Source organism: Pezoporus wallicus, unplaced genomic scaffold (assembly GCF_028554395.1).
Source record: "Pezoporus wallicus isolate ANWC-B61680 ecotype Strahan unplaced genomic scaffold, APGP_CSIRO_Pwel_v1 contig_12129, whole genome shotgun sequence".
Taxonomy (NCBI): domain Eukaryota; kingdom Metazoa; phylum Chordata; class Aves; order Psittaciformes; family Psittacidae; genus Pezoporus; species Pezoporus wallicus.
Window position 1 is genome coordinate 755,231 of NW_026642642.1, and position 22,350 is coordinate 777,580.

Below are 22,350 nucleotides of genomic sequence, written 5' to 3' on the forward strand. Positions count from 1 at the left end.
CCGCCCCGACCCGCGCCGCCCCGCGCAGCGCCGCAGAGAGCCCTCCCGGCACGGCAGGGACCGCCCCGGCCCGCCCCGGGAACGCCCGCCGGGGCGGGGCCGCCATTTGAACGCGGGGCGGTGGCAGCGACGACCTGCAGGTAACGGGCGGCTGGGTTGAGGCGGCGGCGGTGGGTCTCGTTGTGGGCTCCGTCCGCCCCTCCGGGAGGTCCTGCCTCGGATCCGGGGGCACCCTCAGTGGAAAGGCTGCCCTGGCGCGGTGGTGAGGGGCACCTCAGCGGGAAGGCCACCCTGAGGCGGTGGCGACCCGGCTTAAAGCAGGCAGGAAAGGGGGAGGACGGTCCCGCGGCCTCTCCCGCATGGTCGCCGGCCCCAGAGGCGGGCTGTGGAGCTGCCCCATGGGGTGGGTGTTGCTTCCAACACACCAAGAGTGGCTGTGCTGCCGTAATAAAAGGAGGGGTTTGGAGGATATTAAAATTCTGGTTTTAATACCAGAAATAGAATCCTAGAATGATTTGGTTTGGAAGAGAGCTTAAAGCTCATCCAGTTCCAACCCCCTGTCACAGGCATGGACATCTTCCACTAGAGCAGGTTGCTCCAAGCCCCGTCCAACCTGGCCTTGAACACTGCCAGGGATGGGGCAGCCACAGCTTCTCTGGGCACCCTGTGCCAGCGCCTCAGCACCCTCATAGTGAAGAACTTCTTCCTTATATCCAATCTAAACTTCCCCTGTTTAAGTTTTAACCTGTTACCCCTTGTCCTGTCACTACGGTCCCTAATGAAGAGCCTTTCCCCAGCATCCTTGTAGGCCCCCTTCAGATACTGGAAGGCTGCTATGAGGTCTCCACACAGCCCCCTCCAGGCTGAACAGCCCCAACTTTCTCAGCCTGTCTCTGTACGGGAGGTGCTCCAGTCCCCTGATCATCCTCATGGCCTCCTCTGGACTTGCTTCAAGTCCTTCTTGTGTTGGGAACACCAGAACTGTACACATTGCTCCAAGCACAGGGAATATTGCTAATGGGGCATCGTAGGGTAGTTAGTTGTACAGGAAGCATTCAGTGGTTTCTATTTCAAGTCTGAGAATGGAGAAGCAGGCTGGAATGCTGCTGTCCCTGTAGTATTTTCAAATCTACTCACGGGCTTTAGCCTAAATGTAATACATTTTAGAACAGTGGAAGCAGTTGTGCTTTGTTATGTGAGCAGGAGACAGTCGAACCTGGTGCATTTATTTATATATATATATAAATATATGTGTGTGTGTGCATTTATTTATTTATTTTAATTATTATTTTTTAAAAGAAATTTGGCTTCAAAATGAAAATAATGGCAGTAACCTACCCTGGCTAAAGGTGCTCTGTGAGTGGTAGCATTTTAGTTTATTGCTGGTGAGTATTTCTGCACGCTGTCACTAAGCTCTGGCGTGGTATTACCTGCAGGGGTGCTGGGTCTACCCTGTTTGACTGAGACATGGCCTTAGCTAGGCCTGTGGTTGTGTCATGAATGACACCTCTAGAGAAGCTTCTGCTGCTATAAAATGCTGCCCATGCCCCTCGCTATCCAGACTTCTGCTAACTCATTAAACAAGTCTTGATACTCATTTGATGTGAAACTTTTGTTTCAGACATTTGTTTAGGTATCAAATATCTCTGGAAGGCTGTATTTGACAAATTTCCTTCCCTAAGGCGACACATCTTCATGTATTCGTGTATCTCATCCACATAGGGATGAACTTTTGTGGAGGTAGTTCAGCTTCCAGAGAAACTCCAGGCTCCGTGCCATGGCAAGTGTGCAACAGCCTGCGCTGCCTTTTGATCAAAAGGCAGAGCAATATTTAACTGGTGCTGAGCTAACACATGCGTCTTTCTCTGAGGAAGGCAGTAAAAGAGGGAGTGTTTTTCCTTGTAACAAAACATGATGCTCTTGCAGAAGAGAAGAGCAGCAGTGAAACTGGTCACTAAGTGGATAGTGTGATTCACAGCAGTTACTGAGTTTCTCTCATCTCAAACCACAAAATACTGTTAGAAAATGACAATGTAAACCACTTGTTTCTTGGAAACCTCCATGGAAAAAAAAAGCAAGAATGTGCTCTTTCTTTCTCTTTCCTCCCCAAGGCAAATCTTATGGCCGCTTTCTGCTCCTACCCACAGTACCTCTGCCACCCACTGGCTTCCTTGGGCTTACAGAAAATTTTGCACAAATAATGGGGCAAAGCACAGGAAGCAGTGGTTTGTGAGTGGGATTGCATGCTTGAGAATTATTCATAGACATATTGTAATGTACTGCTTTTGTTTTCATGGTTTGGTCTTTCTTACACTGCTCCTCTGGTTGATGTACCTGTGGGTAGGAGTGCAGAAGGAAACTGTTAACAACAGTTGCTCACAATTAACTTCCTTTCTTTCATAATAAAGTGCAGAGTTTGTAGCTCAGAATCATACCCATCTTTTCTTATTTGTCCATCTCTCTTGGCTCTTCAGGGTCAGTTACCTTTCTGTGTATCAGCCCTGAGGTTGTCATGAGTGACTTGCCCCTGCTGTTTATGGCTGGAGCAAACACTGTGGAAGAGCAGAGGGCTCGCTGGGAGAGGAAGCGCAGCCGGACAGCCAAGGAGCTGCTGGAAACTGAACACAGATACCTTGAGCAGCTGGATTTGGTGGTCACAGTAAGTATTTTAGTCCCTTCTGATACGTGGGTACCTTCAGGCAGCATGTTCTTATTTGTGTTGTCGTGGGGAAGGTCAAGAGCAAGACTGAGACATTTCTACTGCATGGGACAACATGGGGCTGAAAGTTGGTTTTTTTTGTTGTTTCTCTTTTACCTCCTCTGTAATATCCAGTAGCTCAGGGTACTGGCCCCATGGCTTTGGTCTGTACACAGACACAAATCAAGTTGCAATCAGTTTTGACTGTATAGGGGACTCATCTTAAGATGCCTGAGGTGTATGAAATGTAGGTGCACAGACAAGACAAAGACTGATAATGAACAACGTGGTGAAAACTGGATGCATCTAGGAATACTGAAATAGACTCTTATTAGTGCTATAGTACTGTTCCACATGTTTACAGTTACAGTCAAATTTACCAAGAAGGATTACATCTGATGACAGAGATCTTACGTAGGATTCACAATATTCAATTTCCTTTCGAGCTAGAGAGAGTGCAGGCTTCAGCTTCTTGCTTCTGCTGTGTACCATGAATAACATTTGAGGGATCTGTGAATTCTACCTGTTTGAAATTCTTTCTTTTTCCGTACTTAGTTTTTTGTGACAATTTTAAAGGCAAAAGGGACACTGAAACCTGCTGTGTTGGAAACCATATTTGGACCCCTGGAATCCATATGTTCGGCCAGCCAGTAAGTGAACACACTGATGTGATTCCTGTAATTATATGGGGAGGACCCTATATTGATGAGAAAGAAAGATTTCAGGAAATAAAGCTACCACCTTGTAAAACAGGCATTCACTTATAGCACTGCTAGCCTTCGTGGCACTTGCAGGTGTACCCAGGAAGCTGCTGATCTGTATCCACATATCTGGATGTCCAGTTGCTCTCTGGATAATAGTTTAAACCCAGTAAGTCTGCTCTGTGTTATTTTTAAGCGATGTTTTCTTTAGTTTACTCTGTGACAACCAAGCATGTATTTGGCACATAAACCAAGGTGGAGGCTGACAAAGAAAGGTCAGAACAGAACTGAACCAGAGGGAGCTGTGAAAACACCATCAGTAGTGTACCCCTCATGGGCTCTCATTGCTCCTTGTGCAGTGTTCTGGCGCTTCACCTGGAGAGAGGGAATCTGGGACCAGGACTGGAAAATTTCTGTCAGAATCTGGAACTTTATGCCCACTACATTGAGAATTTGGAGCAGGCAAATAAAACTTTGAAGGTAAATATCTTCTTTATTTTTCATGTACTTTCTTCCTTCTGTCCATTCTGTGAAACAGCTATATCCTTCCCTTTTTCTTCTGTTTCTGGAGTGAGCAGCTTTCTTTCCTTTTTCTGGGCTGCTGCTATTTTTCTCAGTCTTTCTGCCATAATAGAATGGTGAAAACTCTCCTGATGTAGAACTTCAAATTTTTGAATCTTTTTTTAGATGTCTATGAACCTATGTGTGTGCAAACACTGAGCCCACCTTTCTCAGAGTTCTGTATTTATCCCCACTCCTCCTTGACTGTCAAACCTGGAGAGTTTGCAGTGGGAACACTACAGGACAGTGATCTCTTTCTGGAGAATTATCGGGTCTTCTAGTCTTTCCCACTACCATTACCTGTATTCTAACTGGGATTTTCTTTTCCTTCAATTTTTTTTCTATGATAGAAGAAAAAAAAATTCCTTCCCACTTACCTTTCCAAATACAACCTGTGATTCAAGAGATTTCAGAAGGATGTATTTTTATTTCAAAGTCCTGACAGCTGTATCTGGAATTTAAAACACCCGACTTACAGTTTTTGTCTGTGATTGTTCCTAGCTGCAGTATGTACTGGGATGTTTCCCTTCTGTCTGTTTGCATGCATAAATTCCCACTTTTGATTTCTCAAGAGAAAAGGCCATTTTGGATACTTGCCTTTAGGTGATGGGGAGCAAAGATTGCTTTGTCTTGAAAGGAATGGCAGAACCACAGGCGTACTCCTTGTTTTCCTATCTGAGTCGACCTTCCCTTTTTTTTTTAATTTCCATTTCCTGAGTATACTAGCTGTGCATGTATTCTCATTAAATGCAGCAGGTTTATACTGCCATGCATATATGAAAAGGGGATATCACTTCAACTACTCACTGGAAATGGTGGCCAGGGGAAGGGAATGGCCACAAAATAAGTTGTTGGTACTTCTGTCTTGTACTGGAGTTCTAAACTCTAACAGTTCCAAGCTCTGGTGCAGACTAGAGCACATAATTCTCTTTATAGTCTGAAAGCTATATCCCTTTTATGCCACACACAGGAGCAATTGAGGAAAAATAAGTCATTCCGACGGTTTAAGAAACTCCAAGAGGCTCGACCTCAGTTTCAAGGGAGGAGGCTAGAGGATCTGCTTCCTTTGCCCCTGCAGAGGCTGCACCAGTAAGTAAACAATTCTGAGTCTTCAAAATGTTAGTATAAGGAAGGAAAAGGGAACATAACAGTATATTGGTTGCTATGAGAGGTGAAGTGCTTAATGTGTCTCAAAATCCGAGCATACAGACAGCAATAAAACAGACCTGAAGACATGCCTGTAAAGTGGAGTCAGTATACATGGAAGGGAGATGACATAGAGAGGTAGCTGCATTCAGTGCTGGCTCCAAAGCCATTCATCTAGCTTTTGGGTAGAAATGAAATGGAGGCTCTCTATCATCTTGATAAGCTACTGAATTAGGCCCTGAACAAAGGCAAGCTTCTAAAGTGCTGCAGAAGTAGTGCTCTCTGCTTTTGTGTGGGTTGCTGACCTGAAACTTGTGACTTCTCCCTTGTAAATTGTTACTTTTGGAGAGAGGTAAGATTAATGAGCTAAACAAGGAAGGTTTTTCCCCCTCCCTGGTTTTCAGGACAATATGCTTTTCTCAAATTTGGTACCTATTGCAGTTATCTGAGCCTGGACAGACCCAGCCTTGATTGCTGTATTCTGCCCCTTGAGGCATCATCTCCGCTTTGAAGAGGCAAGCTGCCTGCACAAGGGTAGTGCTCCGTGCATTCAAGGACAGCTCTTTCTTGGTGAGAGTATGAGTTGTACAGAGCAAAGGTAGTTTCCTGGCAACCCAGCTGCTGCTACTATAGATCAAGTAGCTGCTCTTAAGCATGGCCTTAGCTGCACTAAAGCAAATTTGAGAGGCTGAGAGCCTCATTTCTTTGAAAATAATTAGAAGTGAGAGTACAACAGTCCTTCAGGTAGCTTTACGCAACCTTTTTAATCAGCTTGGCAGATACAAATTCTGCCTTTTGCTTTTCCTGTAATTCTTTGGAACCTTCCTTTAATTTGTAAAATAGCAGGATGTTTGTTACTGTTCAACTGTTTGGAAAAATTATGGCTTTTTAACAGAAGGTCTAATTTTTTCATTAGTCAACTCTTGTGTTCAAGTGTTTTTGAAACCCTGTTACATATACTGCAGGTCATATGAGTTCTGCCAGTTCATGAATCTATTCAATGTGATATTTCTTCTGTCAGTTCAGACTGAAAATAACTTGACTTTTATTGAGAGAAAGCATTTGCAGAGATCTGATGCCTTCTGGTAAAGACTGGAGAGGAAAAAAGAAAAAGGCAGCTCCTAGTTCTTATAGAAATGCCTTTATATTCTTCTGTGGGTAGGAGTCATGGTATGAATGCTACTATTCAGACATTAAAAAAAAACTAGTTCAAAGGGAAAATTGACAGTTATTGAAGGCATTTTTATGTGAATTCTAAGAAAGTCTCATGAACTTCAATAATATGTGAGGTTGCTTTTATCAGATACTCAGGAAATGCCTAAGGTTGCAAATGTATAAAATACTTGGGTTAATTTAGTTGATAACTTTGAAGATGAAATGAATGTAGTTGAAGAATTATGACCAAATATTGGTTGGTTAGGCTTAGAGGTGTGTACTCCATCTCCTGGTGGAGGGTTGTGTATCATTCTGTCACTAATAGGAGATGCTGCTGATGCTGGTATCTTTAGGTGATATAAACCTGCTTTCTCTCTCTTAGGTACAAGCACTTCCTCAGAGACTTGCTGGAGAATACGAACCCAGACAGCCCTGAGTACCAGAAACTTGCAAGTATGATTCTACCTGTAGATACTGGCACTTTGATCTGTGTTAGCCTCCGTGCTAATAATACTTGAATTCTCATCTTCTGTCTACCTCCACAGGAAGAAAAATCTTCCTCTCTCTGAGATTCTAATAAGTTACTATTTCCCTTCTCTATTTCAATCAAGGTGTCCCTGAGAACACATTGGGAATAAAAGTGTAGTGTAACTGACTGGGTTAAGTGGCCTATGGGTTAGGTCAGAGAAATGGCAGCTCTTTTTTTTAACTGTGAGGGTGGTGAGACACAGGAGCCTAGGGACCCTATGGATGTCCAATTACTGGAAGTGTTCAAAGTCAGGTAGGATGGGGCTGTGAGCAACCTGGTGTTGTGAGAAATGTTTCTGCCCATCACAGGGCATTTGGACTACATTTTTAAAGCTTCCTTCCAACCCCAACTGCTTTGTGAATCTTGGGCATGTGCCTCGATTTTCTATAGCAGTTCATGACCTTCATGCTGTATTTACTAGCAGTTAACACCACTTATAGGCATTTTTCCTGTTTCTGCATCCAAATCCAGGAAATTATTCATCTGTCTAATGTTTCGTTGTCAAATAAATGTTGGGGTTTTTTAGAACTGCAGAATTGTTAGTGGGAGTGAGGCCTCTGGAGGTCATCTAGTCCAATTCTCTTGCTGAAATTACTGAATAAATTTATTGTTGATACTCAGTTTACAACATTTGCTCCTTAATTTCATTTTATCTTTTCCCAGCAAGATAGATAAGCGGTAAGATGTACTCACTTGTGATAACCTCAGAATATGCTGCTATAATTTCAGAGGCTGTGAAATCTGTTTCTGAGGTATCTCAGTGGGTACAAGACATCATTCATAAGAGAGAGAACTCATTGCAGCTACTTCGCGTTCAGAAACTGCTGAAAGGAGAGAAGATACAGATTTTGACTGCAGGTGGGCCTTACTGTTTTTATGCTGCCAAGATAGAGATACGTTTGCCTTCATGTCTGACTCAACTCATATTAACCAGTTTTACCCTTTTACCCAAATTCCATAGATAGGGGATGAAGGAATATAACTAATAATTCAAGCACTTTTTTTTAAAGTCAGCAATTTTTGAGTAAGGATAAGCAGCAGCTTAATTGCCTGACATTCAGATAGGGGGTGCTGATAATATATAGTTAGAAAGTTTATAGCAGGACTCTAAGGAGGTCAGGAGTGTAAGTCCTGGATGAGAATGAAAAACACACATTAAATGATTTTTGAAGAGTGTAAGAAGTGGTGGTGTCCCTACTCCACAGCATGAGCCATAGATTCATGAGTGTCAAGAGCCCAAGGACTTTTGTAGTTTTTACGTTAAGGTACAAGCTTCATAGACTTCTGTTCACACTCTTCACATAAAGAATCTTCTTTTATCTGCAGGGTTAAGCTGTTCCTAAAGTCAGATTGTTTGTGTTAATAGCTGAGATATATAAAGTGATATCTAATTGGTTAACAAGTTTATGACCTCTTGTGCAACTGGGTGCTCTTCATGCCCAGAGCACACTCCAAGCTACTTATGAAATATTGTGAGAAAAGTGCCCAGTCTGGGCAATTATGAAATGGTGACTTGGTGCTTTGCCAGTTCTCTCAGGAAACACTGCTATTGCAGAGGTATTCTAGAAAGAGTGCTACAGCTGGACAGGAGTGTTAAAGTCACTGTGTGTAAAGATCTCTAAGGCACACCTCCAGGTAGCTGTGAATGTGTCTGTAATTCATACATGTGGATTTCTGCATGAAGACATCCACTAGTGGGATGGGTGAGACAATCAGAAAGGTGAAAGTAAGAAAATGTGTGGATTGAGATAAAAGTAGTTCAACAGATAAAGCAAAAGCCACATGCACAAATAAAGCAAAATAAGGAATTCATTCACCATTTCCCATCAGCAGGTAGGCATTCAGCCATCCCCAGGAAAGCAGGGGTCCATCACATATAGTGGTTACTTGGGAAGACAAAATTTCATCACTCCAAACATCCCCACTTTCTTCTCCTTTCCCCAGCTCTTTATGCTGAGCATGACATCATAAGGTACGGAATGTCAGCTGGAGTCAGCTGTCCTGGCTGTGTTCCCTTCCAACTCTTTGTTCACCCTCATCCTGCTCACTGATGGGGTGGGGTGAGGAGCAGAACAAAACCTTCAGGCTGAGCAGTGCTTACCCAGCATTAACCAAAACATGCCTATATTGTAAATGCTGTTTTCAGCATAAATCCAAGACAGCCCCATACCAGCTGCTATTTGTTTGAAGAAAATTAACTCTATCCCAGCCAAGCCAGTATGGATAGAATAAGAGAATATTTATCAGAGGTTACCATTCTCAAAGATGCTTAGTCAATGGGCAGATTAATTTACAATTCTTCTTCTCTTTCTTCTTGGAATACTTTTGGTGATGCTAGATGAAAGTGAGCTCATACAGGTGTGCTGTGCTTATACTCAGCATGAGCATGTGTGTGGGTGCCTGTGCACATTGGGGTAGTGCTTAAGTAAAAAGGTACATCAGTTATCCTGAATGACAGAACTAATAAGATAACCCTATAACAAAATACCCAACACCATAACAGTATAGCTAGACCAGAGACGGCCATCATTTGAAAGCTTTGGCCATCATTTGAAAGTCCACATTTTTGTCTCTGACTATTGTGAGATGTGTAGTAAGGCAAGTATTGAGAGTCTATAGACACCTTTCCGTTATCTGGGACAGAGAATTGTGATGGCCGTGTTTTCTGTTAGCTGGGGTAAAATAGGTATTATTGGATGTAAGAAGCAGAAAAGTAAGAGGCAGCTGGGGCTTGGTAGTTTTGGCCCAGCTTTCAAGAAGCAAGCTAGCTTTTACCAACTGTTACCATTTCATCCTGTTACTAGGACAATGCTATAGATTCAGATAAAAGGGGTGGCTTTGGAGTTAGGTGTCTCCCATTTTGCTGTGTCTCTGAGACATACTGCTCCTAGTGAAAAGAGATCCTGCTTTCCTCGCTGCCTTCCACATACAGGGCAAACACAGTCTTAGCCAGAACCGCATCCTTAACATAGCACACTGTTCTATTATCCCTAGCTTCCACAGGGATATTTCCTTCCCCTCCTTTCACAAGAATTTCTTAAATTGTGTGCCCCTGGGATTTCTAAGCATGAATCTGTATCCCAAGACTTCCAACACAGACCAGCTCAGACTGTTTGCCAGGGAGTCTGATCATAACCTAGGTTGAAGGAAAACAGTTCCTAGTCCAGCACTATGCTGCTAACACCTTCCTTCCATTTGTTTTTTAAACTTGGACTGATTCCTGCATCTCACCTTTCTCAGTTTCTCATTCATATAAGAGGAGTGGTTCCTGTGGAGTAAGCTAAGCAGGAATTCACTTGCCTCTGTGTCCTGGAGCTGTAGCATACTAAGACAAAATCTGTAACTGAAACAAAATTACGTTGTTTTCTAAAGGTACTTCTTAGCTCAGCCAGAAGGTGAGGCCCAGAAAACAATGGCTGAAATTCCCGGTCAGGTGTTTTCCAGACTAGGCAAGATGGCAATACCTTATTATGATGGCTAAAGATTTTTAGAAATATTCTTACTGGCAAGTGTCTTTGTGGTTCCCTTAAGTTAATGGCTGTCTTGTACAATAATCCTCCTCACTAGATGCACTGCTTTAATTATTCCATGTTCTGTAGATGCCATTTTTGTATCTTACAAAATTGCTGCTTACACCTAGGTTTATCAAACTGTTTTGACTTTTTCCCCTGTCAATTTCTCTGCCTTTTGTTTTAACGCAAATCATTTCATGGGTAGATGACTCTTCTAAGATGGCTTATGTTAATTTATGGCTTATGTTAATTTAAAGGCATGCATATCATTTCAAACTATGTTTTTGTTCTGGTCTCTTTACACAGGCTTGCATATCATAATTCGTCTTAATTAACACAGACATAACTTCATCTGCTTCTCCTATACTACGTTTTGGGCTGGTAACTGCTTCCGCATGGGTGTTGTCAGTTGCCATACTTGATATTCAGCGCCTTCTAGTGGCTGAAATTGTTGTAGAGCCTGGTAACCTACAACCGTGGCTCATTGTATTCCTGTTTGTCTCATTACATCAGTTTTTTTGCCTTTTTTTCTGACAACTGTTTTCTGTTTTTATTTCCCTCGCATGTCTAGGGCGCTGGTATGTCCGGGAAGGCTGGCTTTTGGTGGTGCCTTCGAAGGGAGAAGCACTGAAGCGCAGGATGTGCTTCCTCTTTTCTGATATCTTCATTTCAACAAAGCCCTGTCACCCACTGCACCCACTGAATTCAAACAAACTGGCATGCCAGGCTGTCTACCCACTTCACCAGTGCATAGTGGATAAGGTGTTTGGTCACACAAAGAGCCAGGGAGGGCTCCTCAGTGTAAGTATTCCTGCTTCTGCCTGGCAGAAACATTAATGGAGTCAGGCATGCAAAGTAGGTCTCTAGCTGTTTCAGCAGCAACAGCACTGAGATGAAGAGGGTGGTGACAACGTAAGTGCAATGAACTAGTATGGGTTAGGGCAGCTCTTCTCTCTTGTGTGATGTAGGTCTTTTTCCCTTCATGGCATAGGCCATCCTGAGCACTCTGGGGTACAGATTGCTGGTTACTTCACCTAGGTCGGGTGAGGAGGTCTGATAAGACTCTGAGGTGCCCTCATAAGAGCCACATTTTGGGAAGACAGCCCCTCAGTCACATGACAATGAATATGTAGCATTACACTGACTGTGAAGAGAATGCAAAAAGATGTGGGTATTAGCTCAGCAGATATTGCTTGGGCATCTAACTCTGAGGACTGAAGGGTCTTTCACTGGGACTGATGCCCTGGGTAAGGGTTTCCAGGTCAGGTCCTCCTGGGTTACAGTATCTGGGGACTGTTGTTAATCTCATTCCTTGTGAGCTACGACAAGAAAGACAGCAGACAGGCTGTGATCTGTACATGGTGGTATTGGAAGGACCCCTAGGGGCAGCTTGGAATACGACAGAAAACTGGATAAACGGCTGCGAAGACCTATGTATGCCCACTTTCTAACACCCTGTTAAGTCAAAATTAGCTGTTGTCTGTGGCTGCAAGGAAGGCACAAGGCTGGCAATGGCTCTGTACTGGCCTCTCACAGTACCAATGCTAAATTCTATCTGGCAAAGAAGATGGGGGAATCAACATGCAGGGCTGAGTTGAATTCAGTGCTGATAGCTCTGTTTTTATCAGAGCTGCTGCCTTAGTAAGGAATGACACAGGTGACACCAGATCCTGTTTGCCTTTCAGCTTTCCTTTCCACACAAGACACTGTTGTTGATGTCCAGTGACCAACAAGATATTAATGACTGGTATCAGAGTCTTGCAGCTGCAGTCAGGTAGGGCTCAATTTTCCAAGGGAGAAAGGGGCTGAGGGAAGGGGGTGGAACATAAAAATGGTCATATGGACTTGTGTATTTGCATGTATTACATGGTTATGAGGCTGACAGAGAAGACCTGGCTCTAGCAGCTAGGGTACAAAGGAATACTGGGAACAGATTTCATGTATGAACAGTGAACTCCCCTTTGTTCTTCCTCTACAGGCAGCTGAAAGCCTGACCCACTCGAGTAGAAGACAGACTGGCAGGACAGTCGCCTCTCTTTGTAGAAACCTACACAATCTTAGGAAATGTTCAAGGACATATAAGAGAATGCATTTATAGGGACTACCACTGTGCTTGTGAGACTGAATGAATGCTTTGTCAGCTGTCCTAATCTTAACACAGATACTGAAAAAAATAGATATGCACACTGAGGATTTGTATATAAAAAATCTGTATCATGACTTTTCCCCAGTTTAGCTTACAAGCTTCTAGCTCTTCTATGCTTATTCCCCACCCCTCTTACATTATTAAGGACAAGCGTGAGAAAGTCTGACTTGCTTTCCCTCATTAAATATTTTTATCCATCTGTGTTTCTAAATCAGTATTTTCACATTTATTTGTCTACATGTATTTCTACCTGCTCTTGTTGCTGGGTCCTTTGATCAAAAGGGATGGTTTGGAAAACGGTAACATGAGCTTAACACTGTATTTTCAGCTAGTACTAGAGGGCCACAGCCATCTTCCTCCTTTGACATATCTTCATCATTCATTGAGTTTTCTGCCAAAACAGTTTCGCAATTATTGCCTCTCCTCCTCTAAGAAAGCAGGCAGATAAAGGGAAGATCATTCAGTGGTTAAAATCCTATCTCTCAGATGCTCATCAGTCCCACAGAAAAGTTAATCTGCTGAACTATCTGAAATAAACTGGTAGGTAACATAGATGTAGGTTTATCAAACAGCATTCACACTTCTAATCTGAATTCTGAGAAATTATGCAGATGAAACAGCACTTGCCTTTGTCCTCCCTGGTATGCAGCAGCCTTGAAATGCTGAAATGAAAAGCTCAAGCAGCACCTCTGCTTATGAAGCACACAGGAGGCTACAGTCAGTACTCTGGGTTTTCAATAGCTGGTAACGTGCTAGGTAGGATTCAGCTTACAAGGCTGAAAAACCAATTTAAGGAAGAAATATACATAAGGTATTCTTGAGTATTTTGTTAAAGCCTCAACACAGAATTGGGGTTGGTGTTGTGACCGATCCTGTTTAATGTTGCCTGCAACATGGACAGTGGAATTAATGCATCCTCAGCTAGTTTGCTGATGACACCAAGCTGTGTGGTGCAGTTGACATGCTGGAGGGAACGGATGCCATCCAGAGGGACCCTGACAGGCTGGAAAGGTGGCCAGTACCACCCTCATGAAGTTCAACAAGGCCAAGTACAAGGTCCTGCACCTGGATTGGGGCAATCCCAGCAGAAATACAGTCTGGGTGAAGAAGGGATTGAGAGCAGCCCTTGGGGAGAAGGACATGGGGGTGTTGGACGATGAGAAGCTCAACATGAGCCAGCTTCAGTGCATGCTAGCAGCTCAGAAACCAACCGTATCCTCGGCTGCATCAAAAGCAGCATGACCAGCAGCTCAAAGGAAGTGACCCCACCTGCAGTCCTGTGTCCAGCCCTGGGGCCCCCTGCAAAAGACGAACATGGAACTGTTGGAGCGAGTCTAGGGGAGGCCACAGAAATGCTCCAAGGGCTGAAGCACCTCTCCTGTGAATCAGACTGAGAGAGTTGGGCTTGTTCGGCATGGAGAAGTGTCTAAGCATCCCTCCAGCACCTAATGGGGGTCTACAAATCTGGAACGGGCTTTTTAGAAGGGTATGTAGTGACAGGACAAGAGGGAACAGCTTTAAACTGACAGATTTACATTCGATATGAGGTAAAAGTTCTTTACCATGAGAGTGGTGAGGCACTGGCACAGGTTGCCCAGAGCTGTGGCTGCCTCATCCCTTGCAGTGTTCAAGGCCAGGCTGGACAGGGCTTAGGGCAACCTGCTCTAGTGGAAGGTGTCCCTGCCCATGGCAGGGGGGCGCTGGAATCAGGTGATCTGTAAGGTCCCTTCCAACCCAAACTATTCTATGACTTTGAATGATGTGGAAGCTCTGCAGCAGTAGAAGTTTGGCTCACCTTCTTGAGTCACAGAACATCTGTTCAAACAATTGCAAGGTGGCCAACTTGAAGGTCATTAGAAACATAAAGACTGAGGTCTGTCAGAGTATCACTTCTACTAGTTTTAACCATTTTCTTCTGCTTCAACAGTACCACACACCTATTAATTTCTCACTGGAATTCATTAAAACAGAAATGGTACTGTGTAAAACAAGCGTCCTGACGGTTTTTATCTTTCCATACAGCTACCTTACTATACAGGATCACTTACTTGTCTTGTGAAACTCAACAAGGAAGGAACCCGACATGTTTAGTGGTGTGGGGTTTTTTTTGTTTGCTGCATTTTGTGTTAGTTTCTTAGAGGGTTTTTCTGCAGAAAGTTACCAACTCATGTGCACAGGAATATAACCGAAATAGAAGCAAACCCACTTTTGAACAGAGTTTATTTACAGAGAGTGTATCAGCCATTAGGGCTCCCAGCTTGATTTCCTTCTCTTTGCCAACACTATTCACACCACACGAAGAAGCAAGTACCTTGTGCTTCCACCATGGCAACTCAAGGGTAGTAATCAACCTTGAGGACACCATGCCTCCACACACTCCAGGACAGCAACAGGCTGGTTGGTGCATGGGTTGCTGATGCCAAGCCCCGTCCCTGTGCACCCAGGGGCAGAGGGGGCTGCCTACACCGGGGTGCCCCCGGAGGCCTGTGGGGCTGTCGCCTGCTGCATGTCCTCCCTGTAGCCCTTCAGGAGCTGGTTGAGCAGCGTCTTCTCACTGTCGCGGCGCTGGCGGATAAGCGGTGGCAACGGGTTTCCCTTGAGCTCGATGACTGCCATTTTGGCACGGTCAAGGCCATCCCGGTTGGGAATATGCAGCATGCGGGTGTAGTTGCCGGAGTGGGGCTGGAACCGGGGTGCCAGCACCTTGAACAGCTTGTGGATGAGGTCCTTCTCCTGCGGGGCAGCACACTCAGCGCCAGCACCGCGGCTGCAGGGGGTGAAGAGGGATGTGGAGTGGAAGGGGGTAGGCACCTACCGTCAGCCAGAAGTCTGCCATGCGCATGGCGCGCTCGTTGGTGTCACCCAGCTTGGCGTACTCGATAAGCTGCAGGAGAAAACAGGCAGCGCCCTTAGGGTCCCTGGGCCGCCCCCCAGCCCCGTCCCGTCCCGTCCCCTCCGCTCACCTTCTCGGCGTAACCCCTCATCTCGTCGGCCCGCGCCCAGGGCGCTTCGATCCGTTCGTGCCGCACCAGCGCCGTCACCAGGTTGCGCAGCAGGTCGAGGCGCGACCGCGGGCCCAGCCCCAGGTGCCGGAACACGCGGCCATGGGAGATGGCGGCCGGCACCGACAGACGCATCCCACCGCCCTCACGGTCCCGCCCGGCGCGGCGCGGCGCGGCCCGGCCCAGCCCGACTCTCCGCCGCGGGGCACCGTGGGATGCAGCGCCCGGCAGCCCCCGCCCTGCCGCGCTGCACGACGGGAGCTGTAGTTCCGGGGCGGCAGGGCCGGCGCCGTGTTGCTGTCGCTGAGGCGACACGGTGGACCCGCGGCCAGGCCGTGCCGGCGGCCGGGCAGGGTGGGCTCTGAGAGGAGGAAGGAGGGCAGCCGGTCTCCGTGGTGCCCCGCACCGCGGCTATGATGGGGTGCGGAACACTGTCTTCATGGGGTCTTTGTCTTATTCCCTCCTTCACCCCAGTACCGGTGGTGCTTCAGACCCCTGTATCGCATCCCCATGCTGCGCAGGAGCTGTGTATACCGGCAGCATGGGGTAAGGCTGGATCTCACCTCAAGAAGCCCTCCTAGGGTGCAGGAGCTGCCACATAATTGTGGAGGTGTGTGTCTGTCGTATTTACACAAACTAGCCCTGTTCTGCAAGAGCTCATGTCCACCTGAGGTTCAGCAAGTGCAAAAGGTAAACCCCCAGCATGGATACAGGCTGGGGAGCAATGGGATTGAGAGCCCTGTGCATAAGGACTTGGAGTACTGGTGAACGAAAGATTTGGTATGAGGGGGCAACGTGCGCTTGCAGCCCAGAAGGCCAACTGTATTTTCAGCTGCACCAAAGCAGAATGGCCAGCAGGTCACGGGAGGCGGTTCTGCCCCTCTGCTCTGGTGAGACCCCACCTGTGTCCAGCTCTGCAGTCCTCGGTACAGGAAAGACATGGATGTGTTGGGAGAGGGTCCAGAGAAGGGCCACAGAAATGACCAGAGGGCTGGAGCACCTCTCCTATCAGGAAAGGCTGAGAGAGCTGGGCTTGTTCAGCTTGGAGAAGACTCCAGGGAGACCGTAATTGTGGCCTTTCAGTTCTTACAAGGGGCCTGTAAGAAAGATGGGGAGAGACTTTTTAGCAGGTCCTGTATGCAACAGGAAAAGGGGTGATGGTTTTAAACTAGAAGAGGGGAGATTCAGGCTGGATGTGAGGAAGGAACTCTTTACAAAGAGGGTGTAAAACACTGGCACAGGTTGCCCAGACAGGTGGTGGATGCCCCATCCCTGAAGGCCAGGTTGGATGTGGTTCTGGGCAGCCTGATACAGTTGATGATGTTCCTGCTCATTGCTGGGGGGTTGGACTAGGTGAACTTTGAAGGTCCTTTCCAACCCAAGCTATTCATATATCTATGGTTCTCTGTTTCAGTACTCCTGGCAATGTAATTCAGCTCCAAGAAAAATGCTGAAGAGCAGCGTAAGGAGATTTTCTTCTATTTGTTTCCTCGAGCCAACATTTCTGTGTTTTGAGGGATTGTAACAAAAGCAGCTACCAACAGGGTAAGAAAAAATATCTTTGTTATTATGAATACAGCATAAAATCACAGTCATTTTATACAGATTTTAGTATTTAATATATAAATAAAGTGAACTGTATAGTTACTGGAATGTGTAATAGGAACAAACATATGGATTTTAGTGACATTTACAAATTCTTGGGCCCCAGCCCCATCTTTTGTTGCTTCTCTGGGGCTCAGAGTATAAACTCTGAAATACTTCTAGGAAGAAGGTTACTCAAGCTGTGATGCCACCAATAACTTCAGGCATTACCTTAATTCCATGTACAATCAATTTTCCTCATTTTCCTGATTTAGCCTGTGAATTCTGTGTCAGTATCCCCACATTGCAAGAAAGATTAATCCTGCATGTATTTGACACAGTGTTGAAAGAAAACATTTTCCAAGATTTATAATTTTGTTAAACTCATTAACAGTCAGCATTTTCCCATCACTATACACTCTTGCAAATGTTTCCATTAAATATATTTCTAATATTAATAAAATAACAAACTCTTTTATTATTCTTTTGCTTATAACTTGATGTCTTAACATCAAAATAGTATTTCTTTCTAATAAAATTATACATAGTATTTATATGAAAGAAAGTTGTGCATGAGCCAAGTAATGAATGTAGGCGTGAGCATATATGTGTTTCTACATTCTGATTTTGGATTCTTGGGAGAGTTTGTTATGTTTGGAGCCACAGAATAATAAATAATTTATAAGATAATGACTTCCCTGGCTACCAGGTAACTAACTTAAGACTGGAAATGATTCCTGCTCTGGCTTTATGAAGCTTTGGGTACGCTGAAGAAAATGGCACTTTTCTATCTGTGTGTCTTTATCCAGAAATCTTAATTAAATGTTTCTGGTACAACATGTTATGAAAGTTATCATAGAGTGAGTGAGGAATAGAATGGGAGAGGCTTATGCAAAGATATTAGCTGCATGCAAACAGAAAGCTGAACCTTCACAGCCAGTTCTCCTCTGAGGGACTCTCCCTGCTGGAGGAATTCCTATGTCTTCTTGGGTGGATTTAATCTCTACCATGATGTCTCCTCCTTGTTGCTGGGACTCAGCCAACAGCTTGGGAGCAGGGAGTCTGGAAAGAGGAGGGTGAAATACAAGGACAAAACCAAGGGGCACTTTCCTTCATCTGTTTTGATGGAGTAGGCATGTCTGTTGGAAACTGAGCTCTAGACTGTGAAAACCAGTGATGCAGACTCCAGAAAGGGAAGTTTCTGAGGTTCCCATTCAGAAAGGCGTATGAACATGTGCCGTGTTCTATGTTTAAAGAGTCTGTAGGACAGCTTTTTCTGCTTACACTGTGCTTATAGTGAAGCAAGCATTTTATCTACTTTCCTGGCCCAGTCTTAGAGTTTCCCTTCCATACTTATGCTCAGCAGGGCAACTGTCACCTACCCCTGAGATTGATGGTCAAACTGTAGGAACTTCTCATTTGGTATTTTTCTATATTTAGAAAAGCAGAGCTTAGAACTAAAATAAGTGCCTTTTTTAGAACACATCTTCTTGTGATCAGGGGTCAACAGAATTTAGTTGGTGTGTAGGAAGCAATTCATCAAACTCATTTTTCAGTATCTGATGGTAAAAAAACCCTGCAGCTGACAGTGCTGTAGTGGGAATCAGCCTTATCCAGCAGGTCGTGGGGTGTGGTGGTAAACATATGCAAGAGTTACATTATTTGTAGGAGTTACAAATATAACATTTGACATTTAATTTACTTAAAATTGCATATTCATGAATGATGTTACTTTTATCTATTTGTCTTTGTAAAATTAAGAAAATCAGTAACAAGTGCCTCCATTTATGCTGTCTTAGAGGTTTCTTTCAGCCTGCTGCATATAAGACCATCTGTCTTTTCCTTCCCCAAGCCTTACTGATGTCTTTATTATGTGGTTCACAAGACTGCTTGGATCTGCAGCTGCTGGCAGAACCCCTCCCAGAGGAGAAGCCCAAAGACCACAGTATGAGAGCATTACCACTTTTGCTAAGCTATCCCAGTGACTTAGTCATTGCTTTGTAAATATTGAAATACATATAGTGTGAAGAGGAATACAGAACATTAGGGGTCTTAAAGCTAATGCCCTTGCTTGTGGCATAGTGATAGTAACAAGTTGGGAAACAATCAGAGGAATTAACACATTGTCTTAAGATAATATAAGAAAGATAGGAAGGATCTAGCTAGCCAGCTGTTTATACAGCATAACTTGTACTGGTGATGTAGAGATTACACCAACTGTCTTTTGGCCTGGAAGTATGGAAGGGAATCCAAACCTTTACAGGCTATCTTTAAAGGGCTCCTTGTATTTTTATGTATATGTATTCTGTTAGAACAAGCCCTGAAAAACATGGCAAAATAAGGTTTTGCTTTTCATTTGTAACGTGGACGTGAGCCAGCACTAAACATACTGTAAAAGTAGCAGCTACACAGATACAACATAGAAGTTTTGTGCTTAATATACTCCTTTATCTTCTAAGCATGGCAAAGTCCTCAGCAGCTGTCATAATCCAAAAGAAATGGTAACATACATCATCCATGAGGTATGATCTAACTTGTGCATCCAATTTTCCAGTGTAAAAAAAGGGCACTCTTGCTCATCCCTCTTCACAAATATAATCCCATGTGCAGTACCTCACCTTAGCCATCCTTGTACCAGTTGAAGTGTTCTGTCATTTGCACTCCTGCTCCTACTCATACTCCCTGTACAACCCAGCCAAATACACTGCAACATTGTGTTCCAGCTCTGTGAATGCAATTTAGGTTGCTCTGATACAGCAGAGGGAGGAAACAGATGGAAGCTCTTTGCAAACATGAGGCCTCTCTCTGGTCTTGTTTCACCTGGACTTCAGCATTTCACCAAGGAAGACATGCACCCACAGGAAGTCACACTCTGACTCTTTCTGCAAGGCTGGGATTGGTTTTGTACTTGCCAGTAAGCCTACTTGACTCACTTACAATTGGTGTTCCTGCTTTATACATCCCCTATTCTCTTGCTCATCTTTGTGTAATGTTTCCAGCATGAATCTATTGAGGAAGGGAACTGGCCTTCACACTCAGTAGCAGGTGAGTGGTAAAGGAAAAGTAGTGGTCTATCTTTTTGACTCTTTTTGAACAATAGCAACACAAAGATAAATAATTTCCCCATCAGGAAGTAGTGCCCTTGTATCACTGTTTCACTTTTTTTTTTGCCTTTTTCTGTCATGCGGGAGCATAATAGAAGAAGATACCTCACTTACAGCTAGCCTGTGGCCTATGCTGTGAAACAGGGATCCACTTCTCCTAAGACACTGTCCTAAGCCTGGGGACAGTAGGTGGAGACTTGAGTTCAGTGATGCAATATGTTTACATGTATAAAGTAATCGTGGACCAAGGTTTTCATTATTAGTGTCATTCAGGGATAGTGTTCAGCTACATATCTATCCCTGGCAAAATTTGGGTACTGGGTCATTTGGACATATAATGCAAAGTAGGCAGATGAAATGCTGTGGTCTAGTTAATCCTAGAGCATGCCTGAATTGTATTATACACTAAGAAGTTTTTCTTGACAATCTAGTACAATGCACAGTGCAGGCTTGACAGTATGGAATTACTACAAGGAGGCTACCATGAATCTGGAAAGCTACAGTACAGGCAGCATGGTTGGGGAAAAGCAGAGAGAAAATTGGGAAATAATATATATATAAGTATATATATATATTTTACATTGTCAGTGCATTTTTATACTGAAGGGGCTCTATTTTTTCAGTAGGCGTAGCTAAGGATGGGCTGCCTTCTGTATCCTGGAGTCTCTGGGTTCTGCCCTTGGTTTGTAGTCTTCTCCAGATCCAAAATCTACTGTATCATGATAGTTTGTAAATTCCTGAGGTAATGGAAATTCCTCTGTTGATGAATGAGTCCTGTGTCCAAATACTCGCTCTTGCAGCTCAGCGATGTCATTTCTGATGTCTGCCATCATCAGCAACAGGAAATCAAATGAACCTGGTGGGCCCTGCAGTCACAAGGCACAGTCAGAAATAATAACCCACTTCGGCCTCAGAGTTTTCAAACAGGTTGATATAATTACTCTTGCAGGGATAACCCGGTATAATACTGCTTCATATCAATTCCCAAATGTTAATGCTCTGGTTTTGAATCAGTTGGTTCAGGCAACAGTTTTCAAAAGAAGGCAAATGTTTTTGCAGACAGAGTAATTTACATTTATAAGAGGCTCAGACCTTCAGTTACTTAACAATTCCTTTGCTATCTCTGCCTCCTAAGATTATCTTAACATATTATGAAGGTTCTCCTCATGGGAACAGAGGAGATAAATCTTGGTTTCTTGTGTTCCTTCTTGTTAAACTGATAGAAATTACACACCTAGAATGACTTATCAATCAACAATTATTATCTCTTTAAATATTTTCTTAAGAATGCTAGTATTTGAAAAGTGTAATTTCAATATGGTAACCTTGCTGCTGTCCATCAGTTACTAAAATTATTGGCAATTACAATGCAGAGAGTAGCCATCTGGTTTTAACTGATTTTGGAAAATCATCATCTCTTTTTAGATGACTTCACACAGTAAAGTACACTGTTTAATACTGAGGACATCCTGCTGGACACACCTGTAAAAATCCATTCCATGACTGAGAAAACACCGTAATAAATAGATTTTTAAACAATATAACTTGAAAAAAGATTGTAAATATTCATCCTTTTCCTGATGTCTTGCTCAAAGCCTATAGCTTCCCAAAGCCTAGAGAGAGATGAGGGGCAGGATTCCAGGTTCCAGGGCTCAAACTCCCATAAAGAGCAGTGACAGAACTGTACTAACTTATACTCTACATGGGATCTCACGCTCCTGCCTTCTGAGGATGTCCTACTGCTGTTGTAGGGCAGAGGTGTACTTGTTGCCTTCAGTGACCACCCAGCAAGGGAAGAGGTGTGTAGGCAAAAACACTTGGATGAAAACAGGTAATTACTTTCTTTCCAATAATATTTTCTGTGCATGTAAAGTATCTTTCACTGTTTTTTTTACATGAGATTTCTTTGTTTGTTTGTTTTCCTTTCGGCTGACTTGTATGTAGTCAGCATCATTCTGTTGTGGAAATTCTTCTGAGCAATACTTACAGGTATCCCTTTTGGTCCTGGTGCACCTCGCTCCCCCTGTAATCAATACCACCTCAATTACTTTGTTGTGACAAAAGGAAACGAAAAAAAAAATCACAGTTTGCCTCTGCCAGTTTCTTTACTTAACTGTCCCTAGATCTAGAATCATCATTGTACACTTGTTCAGAAAAAGAAAGTGAAGGAGGAAGGCAAGGAAATTGCTGCTAATTCTAGTGGCAACAGAGT

General features: G+C 44.1%; 3 protein-coding genes and 2 long non-coding RNA genes across 8 annotated transcripts in view; 2 read left to right on the forward strand and 3 right to left on the reverse strand.

Moving 5' to 3' along the window:
- The first annotated feature begins 16 nt into the window (after positions 1-16).
- On the forward strand, positions 17-12,659 carry ARHGEF39 (Rho guanine nucleotide exchange factor 39). 3 transcript variants are annotated; one of them, XR_008975128.1, is made up of 11 exons: positions 17-140; positions 2,475-2,659; positions 3,254-3,348; positions 3,759-3,879; positions 4,931-5,049; positions 6,644-6,714; positions 7,520-7,648; positions 10,874-11,103; positions 11,294-11,340; positions 11,988-12,076; positions 12,281-12,659. XR_008975128.1 is itself a non-coding variant. In XM_057431210.1 (10 exons), exons 2-10 carry the CDS (start codon positions 2,513-2,515, stop codon positions 12,294-12,296), a joined length of 1,017 nt encoding a protein of 338 aa, XP_057287193.1. In that variant the 5' UTR covers positions 17-140; positions 2,475-2,512; the 3' UTR covers positions 12,297-12,659. The 3 variants fall into 3 exon arrangements, 2 of the variants coding, with proteins under 2 accessions (XP_057287193.1, XP_057287194.1); XM_057431210.1 differs by lacking the exon at positions 11,294-11,340; XM_057431211.1 differs by lacking the exons at positions 17-140; positions 11,294-11,340 and adding an exon at positions 379-403.
- LOC130610973 (uncharacterized) lies at positions 1,521-8,768 on the reverse strand. Its single transcript, XR_008975129.1, has 3 exons — positions 8,050-8,768; positions 2,485-2,618; positions 1,521-2,334 (listed from the first exon to the last, which is right to left on the reverse strand). It is a non-coding gene; the product is annotated as an uncharacterized LOC130610973 (long non-coding RNA).
- Positions 12,660-14,690: 2,031 nt separating the features above from the next.
- Positions 14,691-15,643, reverse strand: MRPL17 (mitochondrial ribosomal protein L17). Its single transcript, XM_057431199.1, has 3 exons — positions 15,412-15,643; positions 15,264-15,332; positions 14,691-15,181 (listed from the first exon to the last, which is right to left on the reverse strand). Exons 1-3 carry the CDS (start codon positions 15,583-15,585, stop codon positions 14,909-14,911), a joined length of 516 nt encoding a protein of 171 aa, XP_057287182.1. The 5' UTR covers positions 15,586-15,643; the 3' UTR covers positions 14,691-14,908.
- A 419-nt stretch (positions 15,644-16,062) lies between these two features.
- LOC130610953 (uncharacterized) lies at positions 16,063-20,099 on the forward strand. The gene is made up of 3 exons (XR_008975123.1): positions 16,063-16,140; positions 16,865-16,995; positions 18,920-20,099. It is a non-coding gene; the product is annotated as an uncharacterized LOC130610953 (long non-coding RNA).
- Positions 20,100-20,748: 649 nt separating this feature from the next.
- Positions 20,749-22,350, reverse strand: part of CCBE1 (collagen and calcium binding EGF domains 1) — a 96,864-nt gene continuing 95,262 nt past the window's right edge. The window contains exons 10-11 of one of the 2 annotated variants that reach the window (XM_057431180.1): positions 22,126-22,161; positions 20,749-21,004 (exon numbers count right to left, since the gene is read on the reverse strand). In XM_057431180.1, the coding sequence (XP_057287163.1) occupies positions 20,771-21,004; positions 22,126-22,161 (270 nt within the window). In that variant the 3' untranslated portion in view covers positions 20,749-20,770. The remainder of the gene's footprint in view (positions 21,005-22,125; positions 22,162-22,350) is intronic. The other variant, XM_057431181.1, reaches the window with a different exon arrangement.